Here is a 24,292-nt window from a genome sequence, read left to right as displayed (position 1 = left end):
TATTGAAACCCATTTTTTAAAAAAGGAATTTATACTTTGTAAATATCTTTGGATTATGACAAAGAAAATTATAAAGAACAATAATTCAAACTTATCAGATGATGCTGTCTAAAAATAGTACCTAAAAATGTGTTGTGCTTACATAGAAAATTTCATAATTGCTAATAGCGTCCTTCGTGTAGTTTAGTTTCTTCTCTTTTATAATGGAAGGCTACCTGAAATAGTTATTTTGACTTTGTTTCAGTATATACTTTACTTTGCAAAATAAAATTATAGATTTAGCCTATATTTTTGTATTTACAGAGAACAGGCACTTATGAATGCTAGAAGTGTTCCAATTCTGAGCAGGCAGAGAGACACGGATGTCGAAAAAATACGTTATCCTCATGTTTATGATTCCCAGGCTGAGGCCATGAAAACGTCAGCATTCATTGCTGGTGCAAAGGTATGCCCACCAGTATATGACCACTTTTGAATGATGTATCTATTCTGAAGTATTGACATGTATATTTTCCCTTTTTCTTTTGTGACTCTAGTACTAGTTGACTGTAATGTGCTAAATTATATTTTTAAATATTGGGAAAATGAGATAATGCAGTTTATGTAAAGTTCTTAACACATGGTAAGTATTCAAAACATACTTGTTCTCCCTTTCATTATTTATGTACTTGTATTTTCAAGAGTTTTAGCAGTTGCATCGCTTTGCGGCTAAACTTTACATGTATGCTTGCATATTTCCCCTAGCAGTGTGACTACATTTGTCTTCAGGAGTACCATCTAATCATTGCACACTTAAAATTCATCAACATAATATAGTTTGTGTGTTATATGAGATATCTGACTCATGAATGCTTTGTGTGTATATGTGGTTTTTTGTTTTTGTTTTGTTTTCTCTCGTTTTCCTTTCAATTAGCGGTATTTACCAGTGCTGTATCATAGAACCAGTAGTATTCTTTTTTTCTCTCATTAATCCAAGAATCTTTACCAGAGAAATTGTTTTATTTTGCATTAGTATTGAATTTTAATTTTTGATGCTTGTAGATGATTTTACCAGAAGGAATCCAAAGAGAGAATAACAAGATGTATGAAGAAGTAAAGATTCCTTATAGTGAACCAATGCCCATTGGCTTTGAGGAAAAACCGGTTTATATCCAAGACCTAGATGAGGTAAGATTATCATTTTATTAAGTTGATATTTTTGATGTTTGCTATGTGTTTGAATGTATTTGAATTGGAAAAATTATTTTTAAAAATTAGCTAATATAGTAAAGAGATACATGCAGTTCATTACTATACAGTAGGGGAGTTTAAGTTTAGAAAACACATGTATATATTTTTCTTTACATTTTAAACATATTTATATATATTTTTGTATATATATTTCTATAATTATACATTTATTTGGGTTATTTTAGCTAATATTTGTTTTAACCCCTCTAAGCTGACTTAAATAAGCTGTTTTAAAGGATTCATGTATTGTATTGTTATATCAAATGCTCAGCCTACAATAATATAGAATATTACTTGGGGACAGGACTAAATTCTAAACTATAATTAATTTTCCCTCAACTTTTAAATTTTGAGTAATTTCAGACCTATGTAGAAAAGATGCATGAATAGTGCCATCCTTAATACCCTTTGTTTCTATTCACCATTTGTTAAAATTTTGCCTTATTTGCTTTATCTCAAAATAAAAGACTTTTTCATTTAGTTTAAAAATACATATACAGGAGTTCCCGTCGTGGCGCAGTGGTTAACAAATCCGACTAGGAACCATGAGGTTGCAGGTTCGATCCCTGCCCTTCCTTGCTCAGTGGGTTAACGATTCGGCGTTGCCGTGAGCTGTGGTGTAGGTCGCAGATGCGGCTCGGATCCCGCATTGCTGTGGCTCTGGCTTAGGCTGGCAGCTACAGCTCCGATTCGACCCCTAGCCTGGGAATCTCCATATGCTGCGGGAGCGGCCCAAGAAATGGCAAAAAGACAAAAAAAAAAAAAATACATATGCATATGTCATCACCAAAATGAAATGAAGTTGTCTTATTTTAACATACACGTCATATGAAGTCATTCAGAAATGTCAAATAGTATAGGCAAGCAAAAGGAGCAGCATAAAGAATAACCAGAGCCAATCAGAATTGACTCTGTTCTATACATTTGTGTGCATGTGTGTTTTATTTTACAAAAATGGAATTATTTCATACTACATGTCGTTCTCTGTGTGTTTTTATATATGTGCTTGCAAACATCTTTCTGTGTCGGTAGATAAAGTTCTACAGCATCATTTTAAATCACTATAAGTATTCCATTTTATGTGTTTATTACTTTTAAATCTCTTTCTTATTTTTACAATTTTGTTTCCTACAATCAGTTTTCATAGTAAACAAATTATAATTAAGTCTTATGTTACTGGGTTTCATTCTGTGCATCAGAATTACCTGCAGAACTTTTTCAAAATCCAAATGGCTTGGTCCATGTTAAATCATAATCTCTTGGGAAATGCCCAGGTGTCTGTGTTTTGAAGATTATTTCTAGAGCTCTGTAGATGATTCTGCAATGCAGCCAGTCCTGAGAGACTATAGAATTAAATAATTATATACGTAATTCTTTTTAAACCTTACCGGTCGTTATAAGGATTATTATGATAAAAATTTATTTTGTTTTTACATATTAAATATTAACATTTTTTCATGTAAAATCGTCATTGATATTCATTGTCCATATATTGAATGAACCAGGCTTGTTTTTCTTTCATACTTATTTCCAAATAAATGCTTTTCGTTCATTTTAATTTAGAATGTAAGAGTAAGAGTCTTCTAAATGGATTAGTGCCATCTGCATCCTTCATGTTTCTTTGCCATGTAACTTACATTTATGGGTTCCATGGATCGGGATGTGCACATGATACGGGATCATTATTCTCCCTACCACATATGATATGGATGACCACAGTTTAGCTATTTACCTATTGAAAGTCATCTGCTGTTTGTAGTTGTTGGTTATTATGAATTGTATGAGTCTTTTCAGGCTGCCGTAACCACAGACCAGACAGTCATTTTTTCAGTCTGTAGGTTAGGAGTCTCACATCAAGGTGCTAACAGATTCGGTTCCTGGGAGGACCCTCATCCTGACTTGCAGTCAGGTGTTTTCTCACTGTGTCTGCATGGTCTCACATGTCCTTTTCTCTGTGTGTCCAGAGAGGGAGGGAGAGAGATCTCTGGTGTCTTTTCCACTTCTTAAAAGGATACCAGCCCTATTGGATTAGGGCCTCATTCAGATAACCTCATTAACCTTAATTATTTCCTTTAAGATTCTGTCTTCAAATATGGTCACTTTGGGACCGCTTTGGGTCATTGAAGGCTTTAATTTATGAATTTTAAGGGAACATTATTATATCCATAACATGGATAAAGCTGCTCTAGACATTGATGTACATGTTTTTGTGTGAACATAAATTTTCATTTCCCTGGGATAAATTCATGAGAGTTGAAATGCTGGGTCATATTGTAGTTGCATGTTTGGTTTTCTAAGAAACGACCACAATTTTTTCTAGTGTAATATTTCATATTACCACCAGCATTGCAGCATGATCTAGTTTCTCCACATATTCACCAGCATATGGTGTTATTTTCAAAATTTTTATTTTAGCCATTTAAATTTATGTTTTTATGTATTATTTATATTTTTATTTTAACCATTCTGATAGTGTGTAGAAAGTACTCATTATGGTAACAGAATGTTAGTTTTAAGTAGATGTTTCTGTTGGTTTGGATCTTTTGTATACAAGGTAGGATCTTTATGTATCAGGGAAAATTCTCTTGAAGATGACATCTTTCCCTTTTCAATGAGATCATAATCATGTGCTATTACTGACAGTCCTGTGGCACTATAGATAAAATGCTCTTATATACTGTCACTGACTAAATGTATCATCGGGTAAATTTGTCCAGTCTTCTTAAGTTACTTTCTGTAATTTGATTAAAAAGATTGGAAGAACTTTAAAATTCTAAAAAAAAAAAAAAAAAAAGGATGGGTTTCTGTATTAGGACGCATTCAGTTGGAAGTTAGAGAAATCAAAGTCGAAGTAAGTTTTAGTAATGAAGACAATGTGTTGGCTTTCCTAACCAGTGTGTCCCAGAATAAAGTTGCCTGTGTGCCCAGGTAGCTGTATAGATTCATCATGAAGTCATCAGATCTCTTCCTCTGTTTCCATCTCTTTCCCTTTCTCTATTTCCCTATTTCCTTCTCTGTTCTCTTTCCCTTCCCCCTGATTTCCTCCTCCCTCTCCTTTACTCTCTTTCCTTCTCCTTTTATTTCTTTGATTATTCTCATGCTGACTCCTGGATATGTTTTTTCCCTATAATCAGGGAAGAATGTATGACTGTAGCTACAGGCATATCTGATTCTTCCTTCCTTAATTCTAAAAGCAAGAGGGTTTTTCCCACAAGAAACACCTCGGATGAGCTCTTATCTTCCTGACTTGGGTCCCTGGTTCATTTCTGAACCACTTTCCCTGTGGTGGGAGTGTGGGGCTCTTATTGCCCATGCCCACTCATTTGTGTATCCTCATCCTCAGCTTCCTGTGAGCCATCTAGAGTCAAGGAGAAGTGTCTCAAAGGAAAGATGAGTGCTGTTATTTCCTTTAAAATGAGAATGAAAAAGATGCCCGGCAGACAGAACTGTGTCTTTGATATTTTGGTTTAAGATCCAGGTCTGCTTTTTTTTGGAGTTAAATAAGTTGACTGCTATCTGTTTCCCCAGTTGGGAGTTAAATTTTTTTAAATAGTCACTAGAGTGTTATTCAGCAAAATTGGAAAACTGACCCAAACGTAATATTTGGGTAATATGAAAGATGCACAAAGTGTTTCATTTGAGAATTTAAGAAAGTTGAGTCCTTTAATATCTGAATATAGAGAATTTGATGTTTTCTATGACCTTATTATTGAATCCCATGCTTGTAGGCTAGGTTCTGGAGTAAATGATAAATAGGACATTGTCACTGATCTTAAGATACTCCACGTAGTGCATCTGCTCCACACCATTTCCATGAAAGTGATTAATACAGTAGGGGTATGTTGTCTAAATTTCTATGGCAGCACAGAGAAGGCAGATTGACAAGTTCACAGAAGAAGCCTTCATGAAGGTGAAAGGGCATAGGATTTGCCAGATAGACAAAGTAGGTCAGGAGGTGTATTTTAGGCAAAGGATGCTCCATGAAATGGTTTTTAGCCTCTTATAAAAAAAGAATTTCAGTATTACTAGCAGGTAAGGTACATGTGGAGAGAGCAGCAAATTTGTCCAGAAAGAGACTTCATAGGACACATGAAGGACTTTGAAAACCATACAAGGCTTAGACTCAATATTGTGGGAAATACTACTTCTTAAAGGTAAAAGTAAGTGATCCCAAGTATTTTTTTGGGGTGTGATTTTAAAAGATATTTCTTTATATTCCTTTTCTGAAATTTCATCGTTAGTATACAAAAATACAGACAACTTCTAAATGTTAGTCTTGTATCCTGTTACTTTGCTGAATTCATTTTTCAGCTTGAGTAGTTTTTGTGTGGAATCTCTAGGGTTTTCTGTATATGGTATCATGTCATCTGCATACAGTGACAACTTTATTTGACCAAGGAGGTGAAAGATTTATACGAAGAGAACTATAAAAAACATTAATAAAGGAAATTAAAGGGAATTTTTTTCTTTAAAATGGAAAGATATCCCATGCTCTTGAATTGGAAGAATTAATATTGTTAATTTGGCCATATTATCCAAAAAAAACTATAGATTTAATGCATCCCTATCAAATTACTCATGACATTTTTCAAAGAACTTGAACAATTAACCTCAAAATTTATATGGACCCATCAAAGACCTAGAATTGCTAAAGCAATCCTGAGGGTAAAAAACAAGGCAGGAAACATAACTCTCCAGACTTCAGACAATACTGCTAAGCTATAATAATCAAAGCAATGTGGTATTGGTACAAAAAACAGGCATGTGGATCAATGCAACAGAATAGAGAGCCCAGAAATGAACCCAGACACCTACATCAGTTAGTCTTCAACAAAGAAAGCAAGAATGTAAGATGAGAAAAATATGTCTCTTCAAGAAATGCTGCCAGGAAAGTTGTAGCACTGCATGTACAACTTTTACAACTCAATAGCAAAAAAAAAACAAAACAACAATCCAGTTGCAAGTAGGCAAAAGACCTGAATAGACATTTCTCCAAAGAAGATATACAGATGGCCAATAAGCATATGAAAAAATGCTCAACATCACCAGTTATTACAGAAATGCAAATCAAAACTATGAGGTACCACTTCACAGCAGTCAGAATGGCCATCATTAACAAGTCAACAAATAAAAATGCTGGAGAGAGTGTGGAGAAAAGGGAACCCTCTTACATTGTTGGTGGGAATATAAATTGGAACAACCACTATGGAAAACAGTATGGAGGTACCTCAGAAAACTAAATATAGAACTATCATATGACCCAGCAACACCACTCTTGGGCATATATCTGGACAAAACTTTCATTGAAAAAGATACATGCGCCTATATATTCATTGAAGCACTATTCACACTAGCCAAGACGTGGAAAAAAAATGCCCCATGGACAGATGAATGGATTAAGAAGATGTGATACACACACACACCCACACACATCCACACACCCACCCAACGGAATACTACTCAGCCATAAAAAAGAACAAAATAATGCCATTTGCAGCAACATGGATGGAACTAGAGATCTCAAACTAAGTGAAGTCAGTCAGAAAGAGAAAGACAAATACCATATGATATCACTTATATCTGGAATCTAATATACAGCATAAATGAACCTTTCCATAGAAAAGAAACTAATGGACTTGGAGAACAGACTTGTGGTTGCCAAGGGGGAGGGGAAGGGAGTGGCAGGGACTGGGAGTCTGGGATTGATAGATGCAAACTATTGCCTTTGGAGTGGATAAACAATGAGATCCTGCTGTATAGTACTGGAAACTAAATCTAGTCGCTAGTGATGGAATGTGATGGAAGATAATGTGAGAAAAGGAATATATATATATGGACAGATGAATGTTTTAAGAACATGTGATACATATATGCAATGGAATACTATTTAGTTATTTACAAAAAGGAAAATTTGCCATTTACAGCAACATGGATGCAACTAGAGATTCTCATATTAAGTGAAGTAAGTCAGAAAGAGAAAGACAAATAGCATTTATCACTTGTATGTGGATTCTGAAATACGGCACAAATGAACCTATCCATGAAACAGAAACTTATGCAGACAAGGGAACAGACTTGTGGTTGCCAATGGTGGAGAAAAGGAAAAGGTTTGTGTGTGTTAAGTCTGGAAGGCAGTATACCATGTTGGTGAAGCAGGGCCTCTGAATCCAGGCTGACTGAATCTTGGTTCCCCACTTTCTAGCTATGAGATTTGGGTCAAGTTACTTAGCTCTCTGTGATCTAGTATTTCATTTGTGCAGTTGGGGTGATAGTACCTACCTCTTAGTTTGATTGTGAGGATTAAATGAGTTAATATATGAAAAAGTTGAGTACTTAAGACATTTTAGATAACATGTTACCTTAAACTGATAATGTAAGGGGAATTCCCATTGTGGCTCAGTGGGTTAAGAACCTGACTAGTGTCCATGAGGATGTGAGTTCGATCCCTGGCCTTGCTCCATGGGTTAAGGATCCAGCATTGCCGTGAGCTGTGGTATAGGTCGCAGATGTGGCTCAGATCTGGCATCGCTGTGGCTGTGGTGTAGACCAGCAGCTGCAACAGCTTCAGTCTGACCCCTAGCCTGGTAACTTCCATGTGCCACAGGTGCAGCCCTAAAAAAAAAAAAAAAAGCCAAAAATGCGGAGACCAGCTCAGCAGGATGGGGCTGAAGAACGGGTGCTGTAGAACTTAAGGAAAAAAAGTTAACATAAAACAAGACACAGAAACATTTATCTTAAGTAAAGGTAGGAACTGGGGTACTCAAGGTCTCAGGGACCAAGAGCCCTGCCTCAAGAAACCACACTGCTTTTATTGTGCTCTAGTGAAAAGGGGGTTGTAGGTGCAGGATATAGGGGCTTTTTTTTATTATTATTATTTTATAAGTTCTTTTAGTATTTTAAAAGTCATTTAGCTGGTAGATGGTTAAACTTTTACTCTAAACTTTAGGCATTTAAGAATCATTAGCATTTGAGTTAGCTATCTATGCATAGCATCTCAGAGAATCCTCACTGTGCTTCAGCAAAATGGCATGCCTATTTGCGGCAACCCTGTGTGCCTAGGTTTGCACCTTGGTTCTCTTTGCTAATGCATATTCTGCTGACGACCACTCATAAACCACTTGGCCATGAGGTTCCTCTTTCTCTTATTCTTTAGAGGACATATCATGCTTGTGCAAATGGCATTCTAATCTGCACAGGTCTAGAGTGCCTAGACCAATGTATTATGTCCTCATTCAGCTGATCCTAGGACTAACCCATGCCTTTAGGTCTTTGTTCTTAAGCTTAAGTCATTTACCATCACCATGACTGTTTCTCAAGCAGGAAGAGGGGACAAAGTAAGGAAGGATAAGATGGAGTTTTCAGCAAAGAGGCTAAGAAAATATTATAAAAACATGTCTTGCAACACAAAAAGGCCAAAAAAAAAAAAAAAGATAATGTAAAGTGACACTGTGAGGTCAGAATATGGATACAATGAAAAGACTTATTGTTTCTTTGGAAGTTACATTTATTAAATAAATTATTTCTGGGTTCATTTATGCTAATCAGCTATGCTTTCATCCCACATAGTCACTCTATTAAGACATAGAGTAGTGTCCAGTTAATTGATAGAAATTAAAGAAAGCAGTCTTTATTAACATTTATGGTTATCTAAAGACTTATAGTTTAGGGAAAGGGAAAAAGAATAAGTATTTAAAAATGTTATTTTTCCTTTGGTTTTACTTTGTTCTCTGAGCCTAAATTTAAGGAGTTTATTGACATAGTTTGATTAATCAAATTACAAATGCAAGAAAGCTAAAGAGGCACCCAGAAAAACACTTCAGAATGTAGATCAAAACTTGAACAGGATAAAATGTCACTAAAAACCTGGAAATACGCCCAAATAAAAAGGCTTCTCCTGAAACATCCCATGGGCTGCTTTTTACACTGTCAAGCATATTATCAGTTTCATCAGAACCATAGTCTTGAATTACTCACTGCCTTTTTAAGAGGTGGCATCAAGAAATAATAACAAAATATAAAGTTTAAAACTGAAAAATGAGTTTACAATCTTTTAGAGATCTTAGCAAAGAAGAATTTCTTAAATTTCATGAGGAAGTAAACAATGTGGCAAAAATTAAATTTCTAATGATTTTTAACAAATCTTAATTTCCCTTCATACATGCCTAACCTCACTTGGTAATTAGAGCCACAAGTATTCTCATTCTATTTGCTGATATATATATATATTTTTTTTGTTTTTGTTTTTTTTTTGCTTTTTAGGGCTGCGCCTGCGCGTATGGAGATTCTCAGGCTAGGTGTCCAATCAGAGCTTCAGCTGCCCACCTACACCACAACCACAGCAACCCCAGATCTGAGCTGCATCTGTGACCTACACCACAGCATCACTGGATCCTTAACCTACTGAGGGAGGCCAGGGATCAAACCCGCAACCTCATGGTTCCTAGTCGGATTTGTTTCCGCTGCACCACGATGGGAACTCCTACTGCTATATTTTTTAGCACTTATAAATACCTAAACAAACATAGAGAGGTAGACTCCTTCAAAATCTCTTGTAATCTCCACAATACATTGTCATTCTTTTTTACTCAAAGTCTTTTTAAGATGAGACTTAAGATATGTAAATAATAACCAAAAAAAAAAAAATTTATACTTGTGTTCCTATCTGGAACCCTTTATGCCTTTGTCTAAGTAAATCCAGATTTTCATCTGGTATTTATTTCTTATAGTGCAGATCTGCTGGTGATGAATTTTTTCAGCTTTGTATGCCTGAAAAAAAAAAATCTGTTTTTGTTCTTGAAAGGTATTTCATTTGCCATGGAATTCTACGTTGACATTTCTTTTGTAGTACTTAGAGATATAGCTGTGTTATCTTCTTGCTTATGTTGTGTCTGATGAGAAGCATGCCCTCATTTGTAATCTTCCTTTTTATGTAATATGTCTTATTTTTCTGGTTGATTTAAAAAAAAAAATCTTTTTTATCACTAGTTTTAGACAGTTTGATTATGATGTGATTTTATATTAGCTTTGTGTTATTGTACCAAAGTATTAGTGAATTAAAATGTTCATTTTATTATCTCAAAAGTTCTGGAGATCCTATTTGGATGGGTTTGACAGAGTTCTTTGTTCAGGCTTTCACAAGAGCCAAATCATGGAATTGGCTAGACTGAACTCTCGTCTGGAAGCTCTGAGGAAGGGTTTCCTTTCAAATTCATTCAGACTGTGGGCCAAATCCATCTCCTTGCACTTGTAGAACTGAACTCCCCATTTCCTTGCTGTCTGTCATTCTCAGCTATGAAGGCTGTCCACATTCTGTGGTATGTGGCCCACTCTATGTTCAAAGCCAGCATAGGAATATCAGATCCCTTGTATGCTTAAAATCTCTGACTTCTTCTGGCAGCTGGAAATAAAAACAAAAACGAAAACAAAACCTCTCTGACTTTAAAAGATTCAGACCCACCCAGACAGTCTTCCTAAAGCCCAACTGTTCCATATAGCATAAACTGAATCAAAGAGATAAATCTATTATAATCACACTTCTGGAGTTTATGCAGGGTATTTACACTGTGGAGTGCTGGCAGGAGGAAATCTTGAGAGCCAAGTTAGAATTTTACCTACCACTACCTTGGTGTGGTTTTCTTCGGTTTTGGTTGTGTGTGTGCACGTGCATGTGTGCTTTGCATTGGTTAAACATTTTGAATCTGTGGGTTTATAGTTTTCACCAAGTGTGGGAAATTTTCAAGCACTATTTTTTTCAAAAATTTCCTGCCCCTCTTCCCCCTTTTCAGGAATTCTTGTCATAGGTGTATTAGAGTTCCTAAAGTTGTCACGCAGCTTAATGATGGTCTATTAAGTTTTGTTTGTTTTGTGTTTTTCTTTTTTTTTTTAATGATTTTTACTTTTTCCATTATAGTTGGTTTACAGTGTTCTGTCAGTTTTCTACTGTACAGCAAAATGACCCAGTCACACATACATATATACATTCTTTTTCTCACATTATCCTCCATCATGCTCCATCATAAGTGAGTAGATATAATTCTCAGTGCTATACAGCAGGATCTCATTGCTTATCCATTCCAAAGGCAATAGCTTGCATCTATTAACCCAAGACTCCCAGTCCATGCCACTCCTTCCCCCTCCCCTTGGCAACCACAAGTCTGTTCTCCAAGTCCATGAGTTTCTTTTCTGTGGAAGGGTTTATTTGTGCCATATATTAGATTCCAGATGTAAGTGAGATCATATGGCATTTGTCTTTCTCTTTCTGACTTACTTCACTTAAGTATGAGACTCTCTAGTTCCATACGTGTTGCTGCAAATGGCTGTTTTGTATTTTTCTTTTCTTTATGTTTTATTTTGGGTAGTTTCTGTTGCCTTGTCTTCAAATTCACTAATCTTTTCTTCTGCAGAGTCTAAAGTGCTGTTAATCCCATCCAGTGTGTTTTTCATCTCAGTCGTTGTGATTTTATCTCTAAAAGTTCTCTTTGTGGCTCAGTGGGTTAAGAACCTGACATAGCGTCTGTGAGGATGCAGGTTTTATCCCTGGCCTCACTCAGTGGGTTAAGGATCTGGTTTGCCATGGCTATGGAGTAGGCCTGCAGCTGCAGCTCTGATTCAACCTCTAGCCCAGGAACTTCCATATGCCACAGGTGTGACTGTAAAAAAATTAATTAAAAGTTTGATTTGAGTTCTTTTAATATCTTTTATATCTCTGTATACACAATCATTTCTAGAGCTTAGGGGACCGTCATCAAACTTTTTCTGTAAAGGAGCAGATAGTAATTATTTTAAGCTTTGTAGACCACATAGGTCTGTGTTCCATATTTATTATTGTCTTTTTTCTTAGGATACCCTTTCAAAATGTAATAACTATTCTTACTTTATAGACCATAAAAAACAAAACAAATAGATAAAAACATGCTTCAGGCCAGATTTGGTCCATAGGCCATAATTTGCTGAATCTTGCTCTAGTTTCTTAAACAGTGTCATTTGTGTCATTTCTGGATTGCTTTTAATTGATCCGTTTTTCTTATTTCTTATGATAATTTTTTTCCTACTTTTTAGTGTGTGTTACCCTTTTTGACTGAATGCCAGACATTGTGTTTTTTGAGTACTTATTTGAGTACTGGATATTTTTTTTTCTTCTAAGTATTGCCCTCCCCCCACCTCCAGGGTCATAGTTAAGTTACTGTGGGTTGGTTTGATTATTTCAGGTCTTGCTTTTGAAGTTTCTTAACTTTAAAAGAGCAGCATTTTAGTCCAGGGCTAATTTTACCCCACAGCTGAGGCAAAGTCTTCTGAGTACTCTACCTAATTCCTAGTTAATTAGGAAGTTTTCTGCTATGGCTGGTAAGAACAGAAACCATTCCAGTGTATGGTGAGGTTTGAACTAGCTTCTTCAGATCCATTCAGAAGAATGGATTGTCTAGTTTTCTCTTATATGTATGGCTGGTAAGAACAGAAACCATTCCAGTGTATGGTGAGGTTTGAATTAGCTTCTTCAGATCCATTCAGAAGAATGGATTGTCTAGTTTTCTCTTATATGTATGGCTGGTAAGAACAGAAACCATTCCAGTGTATGGTGAGGTTTGAATTAGCTTCTTCAGATCCATTCAGAAGAATGGATTGTCTAGTTTTCTCATATGTGTGTGTTGTTTATTACTCACCTAAAGATTTGAGGGAAACTTCTCTGCAGATCTCTGGAGATGTCCACTCTTTCTCTCTTATGATTTTTTTTTACAATAAAGTTATTTTCCCTCAAAGGAGAAACTCAGCTCTAATGAACGAAGTAGGATAGGAAGCTGATAGAGTAGGATATGAATCTTCAGTGTTTATGTGTGGATTTTATTTTTCCCTGTGAACCAAAAGCAGCAGATAAATCTGACAATTGGAAATTATTGAATTTCCCCTTCATGTATGTGGGTTCTGAATTCAGGAATTCAATCAACTGTGGATCAAAAATATTCAGAAAAAAAATTCCAGAAACTTCCAGAAAGTAAAACTTGAATTTACTGCATGTCACCAGCTATTTACATAGCATAGGAGACATGTATATGTTATAAATAAGTGCTGTACCGTTTCACATAAGGGACTTAAACATCTGTGGATTTTGGTATCTGCAGGGGTCTTGGAAGCAGTCCCCCTCACACACTGAGAAATGACTGTATTGCAAAGGTGAAAGGTATGTTCTGGCTCTTCTCTCTGAAGGAGGCTAATCACTAATTTCATTCCAAGATAAGTTGTTATCAAAGGAAGGAAAAAGTCATCTTCTCACAGTTAAATTATCGGAGATGTGAGGTCTGTCCTCTCAAGTAAGGTTTTAAATAAAATGAGAAACGTAAAAGGGGTTGGCCCTTCCCTACCTTTTCCATTCTTTTCGTACAACAGCAGTTCTCATTCGGCAGTGTTGCTGCCTCCCACATCCTCCTCAGGAGACATTTGGCAATGTGTGGAGACACTTGTTTTTCTCAACTACTGGTGCTACTGGCATCTAGTAAATAGAAGCCAGGGTGCTGCTAAACATCCTATAGTTCACATGACCGCCTCTCATGAGGCAGTTACCAAATGTCAATAACACCAAGATTCAGACGCCTCAAAGGAACTGAGCTGTCCCTCGGAACATTATGCCTTCCATAGTTGGATATCTGGAAAGTTGGTCCTCTTTCTTTTTCTTTCTCCTCCCTTCCTCCCTCCCTCCCTTTCGCTCTTTCTCTCTCTCTCTTTTACTTTCTTTCATCTCTTCTAAGCATGGAGTAGACCTAAAACTATTATAAATACATTTATTAAAACTTTTTAACTCCAGTCACTTCCTTCCTAATTTCTTTGATGTTGTAGTCACCTTGTTTTAGGTTTTACACTATACTGTCATTGTTGTTATTATTTAATAGTTGATAGTTATTTGGATTCCTTACATATTTAGTTGGTTTTTTTTTTTTTTAAGCCACACTTGCAGCATATGGAAGTTCCCAGCCTAGGGGCTTAATCAGAGCTGCAGCTTCAGGCCTATGCCACAGCAATAGCAACACCAGATATGAGTTGCATCTGTGATCTTTGCTGCAGCTTGTGGCAATGCTGGATCTTTAACCCACTGACCAAGGCCAGGGATCAAACCCTCAGTGTCATGGACACTATGTCAGGTTCTTAAGCCACAACAAGAACTCATCATTGTTTTTTAATTTTATCCAGTTCTTTCATATTCTGTGACTTTTTATCGCCTAAATTTTCTTTAGGGGGAATCTGGTTGATGGCAGATTAAGATTTTTTTTAACTTTTGTTAATATAAAATACATTTATCTTACCATTATTCTCGAAAGATATTTTTGTTGGTAATTGTATCCTAAGTTCATAGTAATTTTTTAGCATATTAAAGATATTACTCTATTGTCTTCTGCTTTTCATTTTTGCTTTTGAAAAGTTTGTGGTCACTCTAACTATGATTTGTTTTAAGGTACACTTTGTTCCTGGCTGCTTTTAAGATCTTCTCTTTGCCTTTGGAATTTTCCAGTTTTACCACGTTTCTCGATAAAACTTTCTTTTTAATTTCTTGTTCATTTTCTCATTCTATTGTTGGCTTAACATCAGCAGGCAAAAAGAAGGAAAAAGGATTTTAATGTTTTTCATGCACCTAAAACTTGGCAAGCAATGTTAGATAATATTAAAAAGAAATCAGCAAGGTGTTTCCCTTCTCTTTGGTCACCTTGCAGCATAATTGGGGGCATAAGATGGTGTCCATATTGAGTATTTACCATTAATATACTATGGAATGTACTAAGTGCAAAATCAGTAATTTGAATTTATTGTAATATTGTATATAAGGAAGAGGGATCAGTGCAAGTTATAGCTATTAATGAAGATTTCTTGGAGAACTTGAGACTTGAGTTATTTCTTGACTGCTGTAGTCTGAGGGGAGTTGGGCTTTATCTGAAGTGACAGTAAACTTAATGTTTTTCACAGCAGAGCTGGTGTAGAGTATACAGAAAAAGGACAGTTCTTGATTTTGTATTGAAAACTGTATGTAGACCTGGTATAGAATATAGGAGCTTATGTCTTATCCACATTACTTTTTATATAGAAACTTTAAAATGGTATTTTTGTTATAATAATTTGGTCACTGTCATGAGGGCCATTATTTTATGTATTCAAATATTATCTAAAGTATTACTATGAAAACTGTAAGGAAAATCTTTAAAATCCCTCAGCTTACTCTCAAAAGTAATTAGAATTGGATTTTGATACATTCAGTATGCTATGTGTGAAAGTATGCTTTTGGTACTGTGTTATAATCTATTTTAAGAGTCAGTAAATGGTTAATATGTAAAAATTTGATCCATTAGATAAGCTTGCTTATAAATAAGGTATTTTTATTTATTTTTGACTCTTAACAGTTATTTAAATGGTATGATTAAAAAGTAATGTTTACTTGCTATGAAAGTGCACTACAGTTCAAATATATGAAATAGCTAGGTCTCATTTTAAGAGAAGGGCTATCTGTATTTTCTTTTCTGCAAAAGAATTTTTTCTGTATTCCCTGAACTTTTTCAGGATTGCAGTACCATAAAGTCTACTGGGAACACTTGAACCAACTAACTAGGAAAAGGGCACCAGCTGCTTGAAAAATACCTACTAAACTGGAGGGAGTTTTAACTAACATCTGCTTCTAGCTAGAAGTACTCTAAAAAAAAAAACTTTCTTTACAACCTATACTTTATTGATTTTACAGGGCAGGAAATTAGAAGAGAGATAAAAAGCTTAAAGGCATATTGAGCTACCCTATAATGATAATTTTAGAATTCACATGAATTTAGAAGTCTAACTTGTAATGTGGGAATTTCAAGTTGCTTTAGAAATTGAAATTCTTGTCATGGCTTAGCAGAAAGGAATCTGACTAGGAACCATGAGGTTGCGGGTTCGATCCGTGGCCTCGCTTAGTGGGTTAAAGGATCTGGCGTTGCCATGGGCTGTGGTGTAGGTTTCAGACGGGGCCCGGATCCTGCATTGCTGTGGCTGTGACTCAGGCTGGCAGCTGTAGCTCGGATTGGACCCCTAGCCTGGGAACCTCCATATGCTGCGGGTGAGGCCCTTAGCAAAACAAACCAAGTTGCTTTAGAAATGGACTTTGCTCATATCTTCCTACATATCTATGTATTGTGGTTATACAGGCCTATCATAATAAACAGAAATATTGGATATGATTGTATTGCTACTATAAGTTTTCATTATTTGTCTCTGAAAATATGTATGGATTTGTTATCAGTCATCGGAAGTCATTTCTTATGTTTTTGATTGATGCAAATCATTGTGCTAGGAGCTGCAGTGAATACCAAAAGGCTTGGAAGTATGATCATGCCTTTAAGGAACTTACTTTACACTTAGGCAAGTAGAACTGATGTTTACGTCCGCAGCTTCACCATTTGCACATTTTGTATATGGATCAAGTTGCATAGCCCCTAAGTTTCAGTTTCCTCATCAGACTCTTTATTTTGAAGATTACACGCATCAGTCCACAGAAAATGTATAGCAGTAGAGTGTCTGTGATATATTTTGGGACATTAGCCACCCACATTATAAATTGCAATCCTGAAAAATTTAAGGGCATACTTTGAATCTTTCTGTTGAGTTATTAATAGGTGAAATTAATTTGGTGTAAATAACATTAAAATTCTTTAGAGATGAATATTGAAGTAGGAAGACAGCTTTAAATTAATAATGGTAAAGAAAAGGAACTTGCATGTCTAGATAATAGTGTGCTTTTCTTTAGGCATCTTATATTGCATTGTTTAACTTAATCCCCTTGTATAACCCCCGAAGCCAGTTTTAGAGAGGACTAGTTTAAATTTGATCCACTGGTTCAAATATCAAAGAATGACTAAATAAACATAGGTTACCTTGCTTTTTATATTCTCAACAAACTCTTAACATTCTTAGTAAACTTCAGAGGTGTATGAAAATAATTATGTAATTTTGGGGTAATTTTAAATGTATGGAGGAAATCTAATATATAAAGAAATCCCAGTGAATTCTCAAGCAGTCTGTATAACATGTTTTATTGCATAATTTTCATGATTTCTTCTTTTAAATAAGTTTTACTTATCCTTCAGATCTTAACAATACAATACAAGAAGTTCAAGTAAAGCATTTATCTTATAGGGGTCCCCTTATAAACCTGTCCCTTTTAATTTGATACCTGTTCAAACAGTTCTTCTGACTAAAACGTACTTTGTTCTTCCCAGAGTAGGCTGTGTTAAATTATGAAAAAAAAAAAGATGACTAAGAAAACCTTAATCACTATGTTGGGAGTGGGTAGGGAAAATTCGGGTAACAGTTCTAGTCTTGCCTGTACTTGATAATCACGTGGGGGACTGTTAAGAAATGTCCAGATGACTTTTCCCCACCCAAGCAAATAAATAAAAATCTCAAGGATTGAGCCCTGAAAATCTGTCATTTTTCAAAGCACCAGTACTCCCTACCTCAAGTATGAAAAACGTGTTCTTGAATCACTGGCCTCCTCAGCACATCCTCACCACGCTCTTCCCCAGCAGCCTTTGGCTGGGCCCTTCCCTGACTCTTTTGAGCGGTGGGTTCAGTGTATTTGGAACCCTTCCATGTGAGCTTCAGATCTCACCTGGGGAACAAGTGGTAAATTTCAATTTAAGGAAGCATTTTAAGTCCTGCTTACTGCTTATTTTCCAATAAATGAAGAAAATTCTGAGATCCACTCTTTTATGGAAATGAGTTAATGACATTAGATTGTGTTTTTAAAATACTGGAAAATTTAAAAGGTACCATCTTAAATAGACATTTCTAAATATTTATTCTTCAGGAAACTGATATCAAGTCTGCTGTTAAAAATTGGAATATTTGAATACACATGTGAGTGTGTGCACATTTATATACTGAACTGACCATTCTAAATAAGTCAATACTTTCATTTCTATAACATATTTATGCTATATCATTTATATTAAATAGATTCTTGACCTGAAATTATAATAGGTTAACCAAGTATTGTTAGGTTAGTTAGTGAAAATAGTTTCTTATCTTTCAAAACAGTTTGATGAGGATTCTGTTAATAGGCAATTTTCTTGTATAAGGAGAGATTTAAAATGACGTCTTTGCTTTATTTGATTAGTTTTGGAAAATTTAAAGTCATTTGTTCTGCAACAATTTTTTTTTTTTTTTTTTTTTTTTGTCTTTTTGCCATTTCTTGGGCCGCTCCCGCGGCATATGGAGGTTCCCAAGCTAGGGGTCAAGTCGGAGCTGTAGCCACCAGCCTATGCCGGAGCCACAGCAATGCGGAATCCAAGCTGCATCTGCAACCTACACTACAGCTCACAGCAATGCCAGATCCTTAACCCACTGAGCAAGGCCAGGGATCGAATCTGCAACTTCATGGTTCCTAGTCGGATTCGTTGACTACTGCGCCACGACGGGAACTCCAACAAAATTTTAAATTAAGAAATTACCCATAATTTAACAACGGTAATTTTTTGTGTGAGCTTGACCATGTCAGTACCCAAATACTTGATCCTCTTTAAAGATTTAGGAGTTCCTGTCGAGTCTCAGTGGAAAGGAATCTGACTAGTACCCATGAGGATGCAAGTTAGATCCCTAGCCTCCATCATTGGGTTAAGGATCCAGCATTGCCATGAGCTGTGGTTTAGTTTACAGATGTGGCTTGGATCCCGTGTTGCTGCAGGTCCGATTCGACCCCTAGCTGGGAACATCCATATGCCGTGGTCATGGCCCTAAACACACACACACACACACACACACACACACACACACACAGGTCCGATTCGACCCCTAGCTGGGAACATCCATATGCCGTGGTCATGGCCCTAAACACACACACACACACACACACACACACACACACACACACACACACAGGTCCGATTCGACCCCTAGCTGGGAACATCCATATGCCGTGGTCATGGCCCTAAACACACACACACACACACACACACACACACAGGTCCGATTCGACCCCTAGCTGGGAACATCCATATGCCGTGGTCATGGCCCTAAATACACACACACACACACACACACACACACACACACACACACATTTGAAGATTAAGCAAGCTAACGAAAGTAATTCAAAAGTTAAGGTCAGAACCAAAACCAGTTATTACTCTAAATATCAGCCAAGAAACTGAAAATGACATTTTCTTTGTGGAACTCAACCGAATTTGACAGAGACTCTTTGCTTCTATTAGAAGTGCAGCTGTTTATTAGAAGGAAGATCCCTCAGTTTGGGTCAAAAAGACTGTAAAACCAATTAAATAACAGTGTCTTACATTTTTAAGATATAATACAGAGATGTCCTAGAGGGATATTTATATGCATGTCAGGATAAGTTCATCTCCCATATGAAGATAATTTATTAACTTAGTAGAAAACCAGATTCTTTGCCTCCAATTTTACTTCTGCCTTTAAACATCTGATCTTTGTATTATAATCCTGGTTTTGTGAATCCAGCCTTTACTTATTATGTTGGTTCTATCTGAAGTCAAGCATACCAATCCCAGCCAAATCAAACCCATGACTGAGGTTTAGCCATGTCTTTTACTGTCTTCTTGTGCATTGGGAATGTTACTCTTAGCACAGCACCTTAGTGAAGGTGTTTCAGAATGACATTTGACATGCTGTCTTGTTAATGAGTGTGCTGGTGGAAACCCACATGGGCAGTCCCCACGGTTTATTCGTGGAGTTTGTTACTGTGCAGCCAGAGTTTTTTTTTTTTTTTTTTTTTTTTTTTTTTTTTTTTGCTATTTCTTGGGTCGCTCCCCCGGCATATGGAGGTTCCCAGGCTAGGGGTCGAATCAGAGCTGTAGCTGCCGGCCTACGCCAGAGCCACAGCAACTCGGGATCCGAGCCACGTCTGTGACCTACACCACAGCTCACGGCAACGCCAGATCCTTAACCCACTGAGCAAGGGCAGGGATGGAACCCGCAACCTCATGGTTCCTAGTCGGATTCGTTAACCATTGCGCCATGATGGGAACTCCAGCCAGAGTTTAGTGTGTCTTTTAAAATACCCCCTTGAGAATTTTTCTTTAGTTTTCTTACTATTTAAGCCTTAGCTCAAACCTGGGAATCAGGAGTACCTTCCTTTTCCAGAAAGAGGTTAATGCTCCTTCCTGACTCCTCTTACTCCCTAAGTGCTCATTAAATGTGGCAATATTGCTATTACTCATTTTCTCTCCTTGTATATTTCTCTTCCAGGCCAGTGGTAATAGCTATTTATTTATCATTTTGTTATCAAGGAATGCAGTGTATTTAGAAAACGCATCTATTTACTTGGGTTTTTTTTCATTTTTGTTAAATAGACTGTCTTCAGGATGAGAAGATTCTTAGGAATTGACTCATTAAGGCATATTGAGCATTTTTGGTTACTCTTTAAAATGATGTAAATGCGTTCCTTTAAATAATATGAAAGGATTATGAATTATGCATTGTGATTTCTTATTGCCTTTTTTGTGTGTGATAAAAATTGGCTCAGTTTCATTTTAGACAATAACTAACGTACCTGATTTTCACAAAATCTTACAATCTCATTTCCTTCAAAGATTTAATAGTAGATTACTTTCCTGAGGCCTTTTGTTGCTAAGACTTAATTTCCTCCACCCACATTGTCTGGTTCAAAATGAATTTTTACCACGAAACATTAAAACATACGACTCTTTAGTAAAGAGGAACTAAACAGTGGCTATACACTGTTTTTCCTATCTTTTTTTTTCTTCTTCCTCTCAATTAACAAAATTCAGTTATTTTTCAGTGCATTTTAAAGTGGAAGTACAAATTAGAAATTTGGGGTTTGGTAAAGATGTATAATTCTATATATAACAATGGGAAAAGGAGTGAATCAGTTACTTTGTAATGACATAAATATGTTAGGTATTTATATCTGTAAGGAAGAAATTATTATTTTTAATACATTATAAGACAACACAGAGTAGGCCTTCCCCTTTTGTTTTTTTCTTGAGATAAATATTTTTTATCTAAACAGAAAGGCGTTTTTTGTAGAGCTGATGATAACATCTGTTCTTAAAAAAATAATATCTAATGTAATTTCTAAATTTATAAAATATAAAGTAAAATTCATTTATAGTCCCAGCTCCAATGGAATGGTTTGATATAGCTTTCCATAATAGGTTTTTGTATTAACAGATTATATGTAATTAGTTATGTTCCTGTTTTATGGCATGCTTTTTTTTCCCTTTTAGATGTTTTCCTATGAGCATATATATCTTCCTTATCCTGTTTGACCACTGTAATTCATAAAGAATGTATCACAAACTACTTATCTCAGACTCCTATTTATGGCCATTCAACTTGTATTCATTTTTTTAATTATAAATGATCTTTTAGCAAACATCTTTGTGCTTATTTATCTGGCATTCTTGTTCAGTTTAACTTGGATAAATTTTTGGAAGTGGAATTTTTAAATTAAATGATATGTAAATTTATTAATGTTAATTATTTAAAAGCAAGTTACTTGGTTAAAAATTGGCATAAGGAATAAAAGTGTAAAGTAATGAAATCATTACTCTTTTCAAGTTTTTAACTTGAATTTTTAAATTTGAACTTGTTCCAGTCCTTGCTGTGTATTTCTTTGCTATTTATCCTTGGGCAAGTTTTTTAATCTCTCTGTGCCTAGTTTTCCCATATTTAAAATAAGGATAATAAGAAAGACCTACCTCATGGGTTTTCCTCAAATATCAAAAGAAATAATCCCCTTAAAGCATTTAAAGCAAAGCTTTCCATGAAGTATGTGTTCAATAGAAAAGCTAGTTAACTGGTACTATTATCATTAAGTAGATTAGTGAAAAATTTACCTGCGGACTTAATAAGGAATATGTTACTTTTTTTTTTTTTTTTTTTTTGTCTTTTTAGGGCCATGCCTGTGGCCCATGGAAGTTGCCAGGCTAGGGCTCAAATCAGAGCTGGAATTGCCAGCCTACACCACATCCATATCAATGCCAGATCCGAGCCGCATCTGCAACCTACACTGCAGCTCACAGCAATGCTGGATCCTTAACCCACTGAGCAGAGCCAGGGATTGAACCTCATCCTCATGGATAGTAGTCGGGTTCATTACCACTGAGCCACAATGCCAATGCCAGGACTATGTTATATTTTGTATTTATCTCCAATTCAAGAGCATTAAAGGTAACATTTTAGTTTTGTTTTATAACATATTAGTCTACTGATCTTGTCACAGACCATCAGTTTGGGGTTGGCAGTCTGTGAAGAACTATGCCAGATCTTCCCCGGTTTCTTTAAAGGTTTGGATGTGGAATTGTGTAGTAGCAGAGGTATAATTGGGTCCACATTACAGGCTTCTGGTAGTCCACACTCACCCACTGCATTGTGAGCTCTTGAAGACAAAGAGTAAGTCCTCAAGGCTGGGCACTTGGTAGGCAGAGTTCAGTGCGCAACAAATGAATGGGAGGGTACAGTTTAGATAATGGCAAGGTGTATCATGTGCAAAACTAGGCTTTACATGTAACACATCTAGTCTTCTGCTGAAACAGAATTTTGGGTGAGGTCCCAGGTCTAATGCTTTAAGTATTGTATATAGGAAACCTACTGTTTCTTCACTTCCTAAACTTTTAATTGAGAGATGCTTTGAGGAAGTTGACTTATTATGACCAAAAAAGTGAATTTGTTGAGGAGGACAATGAGTGGAGGGATGTATGACTTAAAATAATCTGAAGGACCTTTAGAAGAGAAGCTCAGTTTACCTTTTTGTCTCTAGAGGGTAAAACTCTAGGAATAATAACTTTTTAATATGAGATATTTTTGTAATACTGTAGAGCTTATTTATGCATCTCCACTTAATCAGACATTTCTCTAGTTTTTCTGTTTTTTAATGAATTCAGCTGTATATTTTTGTGTCTTTTTTTCATTGTTCATAGGTACTAATTATCACATTTTAAAAACTAGAATTTTTTTTTTTTTTTTTTGGCCACACCTGCAGCATGCAGAGGTCTGGGGTCAGGGATTGAACCCGTGCCACAACAGCAACCCAAGCAACAGCAGTGACACCTTAACCTACTGAACCACCAGGGAACTCCCCAAAACTGACGTCTTTAAATAGTAAAGTCTCTTAATTTATCTCTGTCCTCTATTTTTTCAGATCCCTACTTTCTTCTATTAAAAACTGCTGTATTAGGTTTTATGTATTATTCCAGATATAAACAAATATAGACATATTTTAATATTAAACATATAAATGATAGATTCTTATTCCCTGTTCCTCCTGTCTTACCAACTTTGAAAAAAATAGCATATTATGATATTGTTATGCATCTTGCTTTTTTCAAATAACAAGATCCTTCCATCTTCATAAATAGAATCCATTCTTACATTGTTTTATGGCTACATGGAATTCCATTGTATGGATGTGCCATAATTTATTTGCGTAGTACCTTATTGTTAACATTGGATTGTTTCCAATTTCTGGTACCACACATAATTTTGTGATGTATAATCTTGTACAAATACATTTTTGCACTTGGATACATTCTAAGAAAGTGGAATTGCTAAGCCCCAGGTAATATGCATTTGTGAGAGAAAGATTTTTGTGTTCCCAAAATGAAATAAGCCATGTTGTGAAAGAATTCATTGGTGCTCGCTGGAAAATGTTTGTCTGATAGCCTTGGGTTTCACACTTTTTTGACTGCAGCTCACTGTTTAAAAAAATTATTTTACATTGTGATTCAATACACCCAAATACAATTTAAAACATTTTCCTTTATCTTATGTGATGCACTGCATTATTTTCTTTTTCTTTTCTATTTTGAGCCTAAGGTGCATGCTATCTAGAGCTAGAGGAAACTGTGAAAATTACATATATCTTTGGTATCTATATGATTTTTTTCTAATATATACTGAAATTGTAATGTTTACTGTTAGAATATTTAAAACTTAAGCTTATGATATGGAAGGGATGACATGGCCCTCGCTTCATCTTAGATGCCCAGTTGTTGCGTTTTAATTGACTGGCAGTATAAGTATCTACATTTGACTATTGTAAACAATTAATGCAGTATGTTTA

At 35.8% G+C, this 24,292-nt stretch overlaps 1 protein-coding gene across 2 annotated transcripts in view; it reads left to right on the top strand.

Moving 5' to 3' along the window:
* Window positions 1–24,292, top strand: part of ASCC3 (activating signal cointegrator 1 complex subunit 3) — a 325,142-nt gene that overhangs the window by 79,435 nt on the left and 221,415 nt on the right. For both annotated transcript variants that reach the window (XM_021090356.1, XM_021090357.1), the window contains exons 7-8: window positions 304–445; window positions 1,042–1,167. In XM_021090356.1, coding sequence (XP_020946015.1) covers window positions 304–445; window positions 1,042–1,167 — 268 coding nt within the window. The remainder of the gene's footprint in view (window positions 1–303; window positions 446–1,041; window positions 1,168–24,292) is intronic.

The sequence above is a fragment of the Sus scrofa genome, chromosome 1, assembly GCF_000003025.6.
Source record: "Sus scrofa isolate TJ Tabasco breed Duroc chromosome 1, Sscrofa11.1, whole genome shotgun sequence".
NCBI classification, from domain to species: Eukaryota; Metazoa; Chordata; class Mammalia; order Artiodactyla; family Suidae; genus Sus; species Sus scrofa.
The sequence above is the reverse complement of the archived record's forward strand: the minus strand, read 5'-3'. Positions and strand labels throughout refer to the sequence as shown.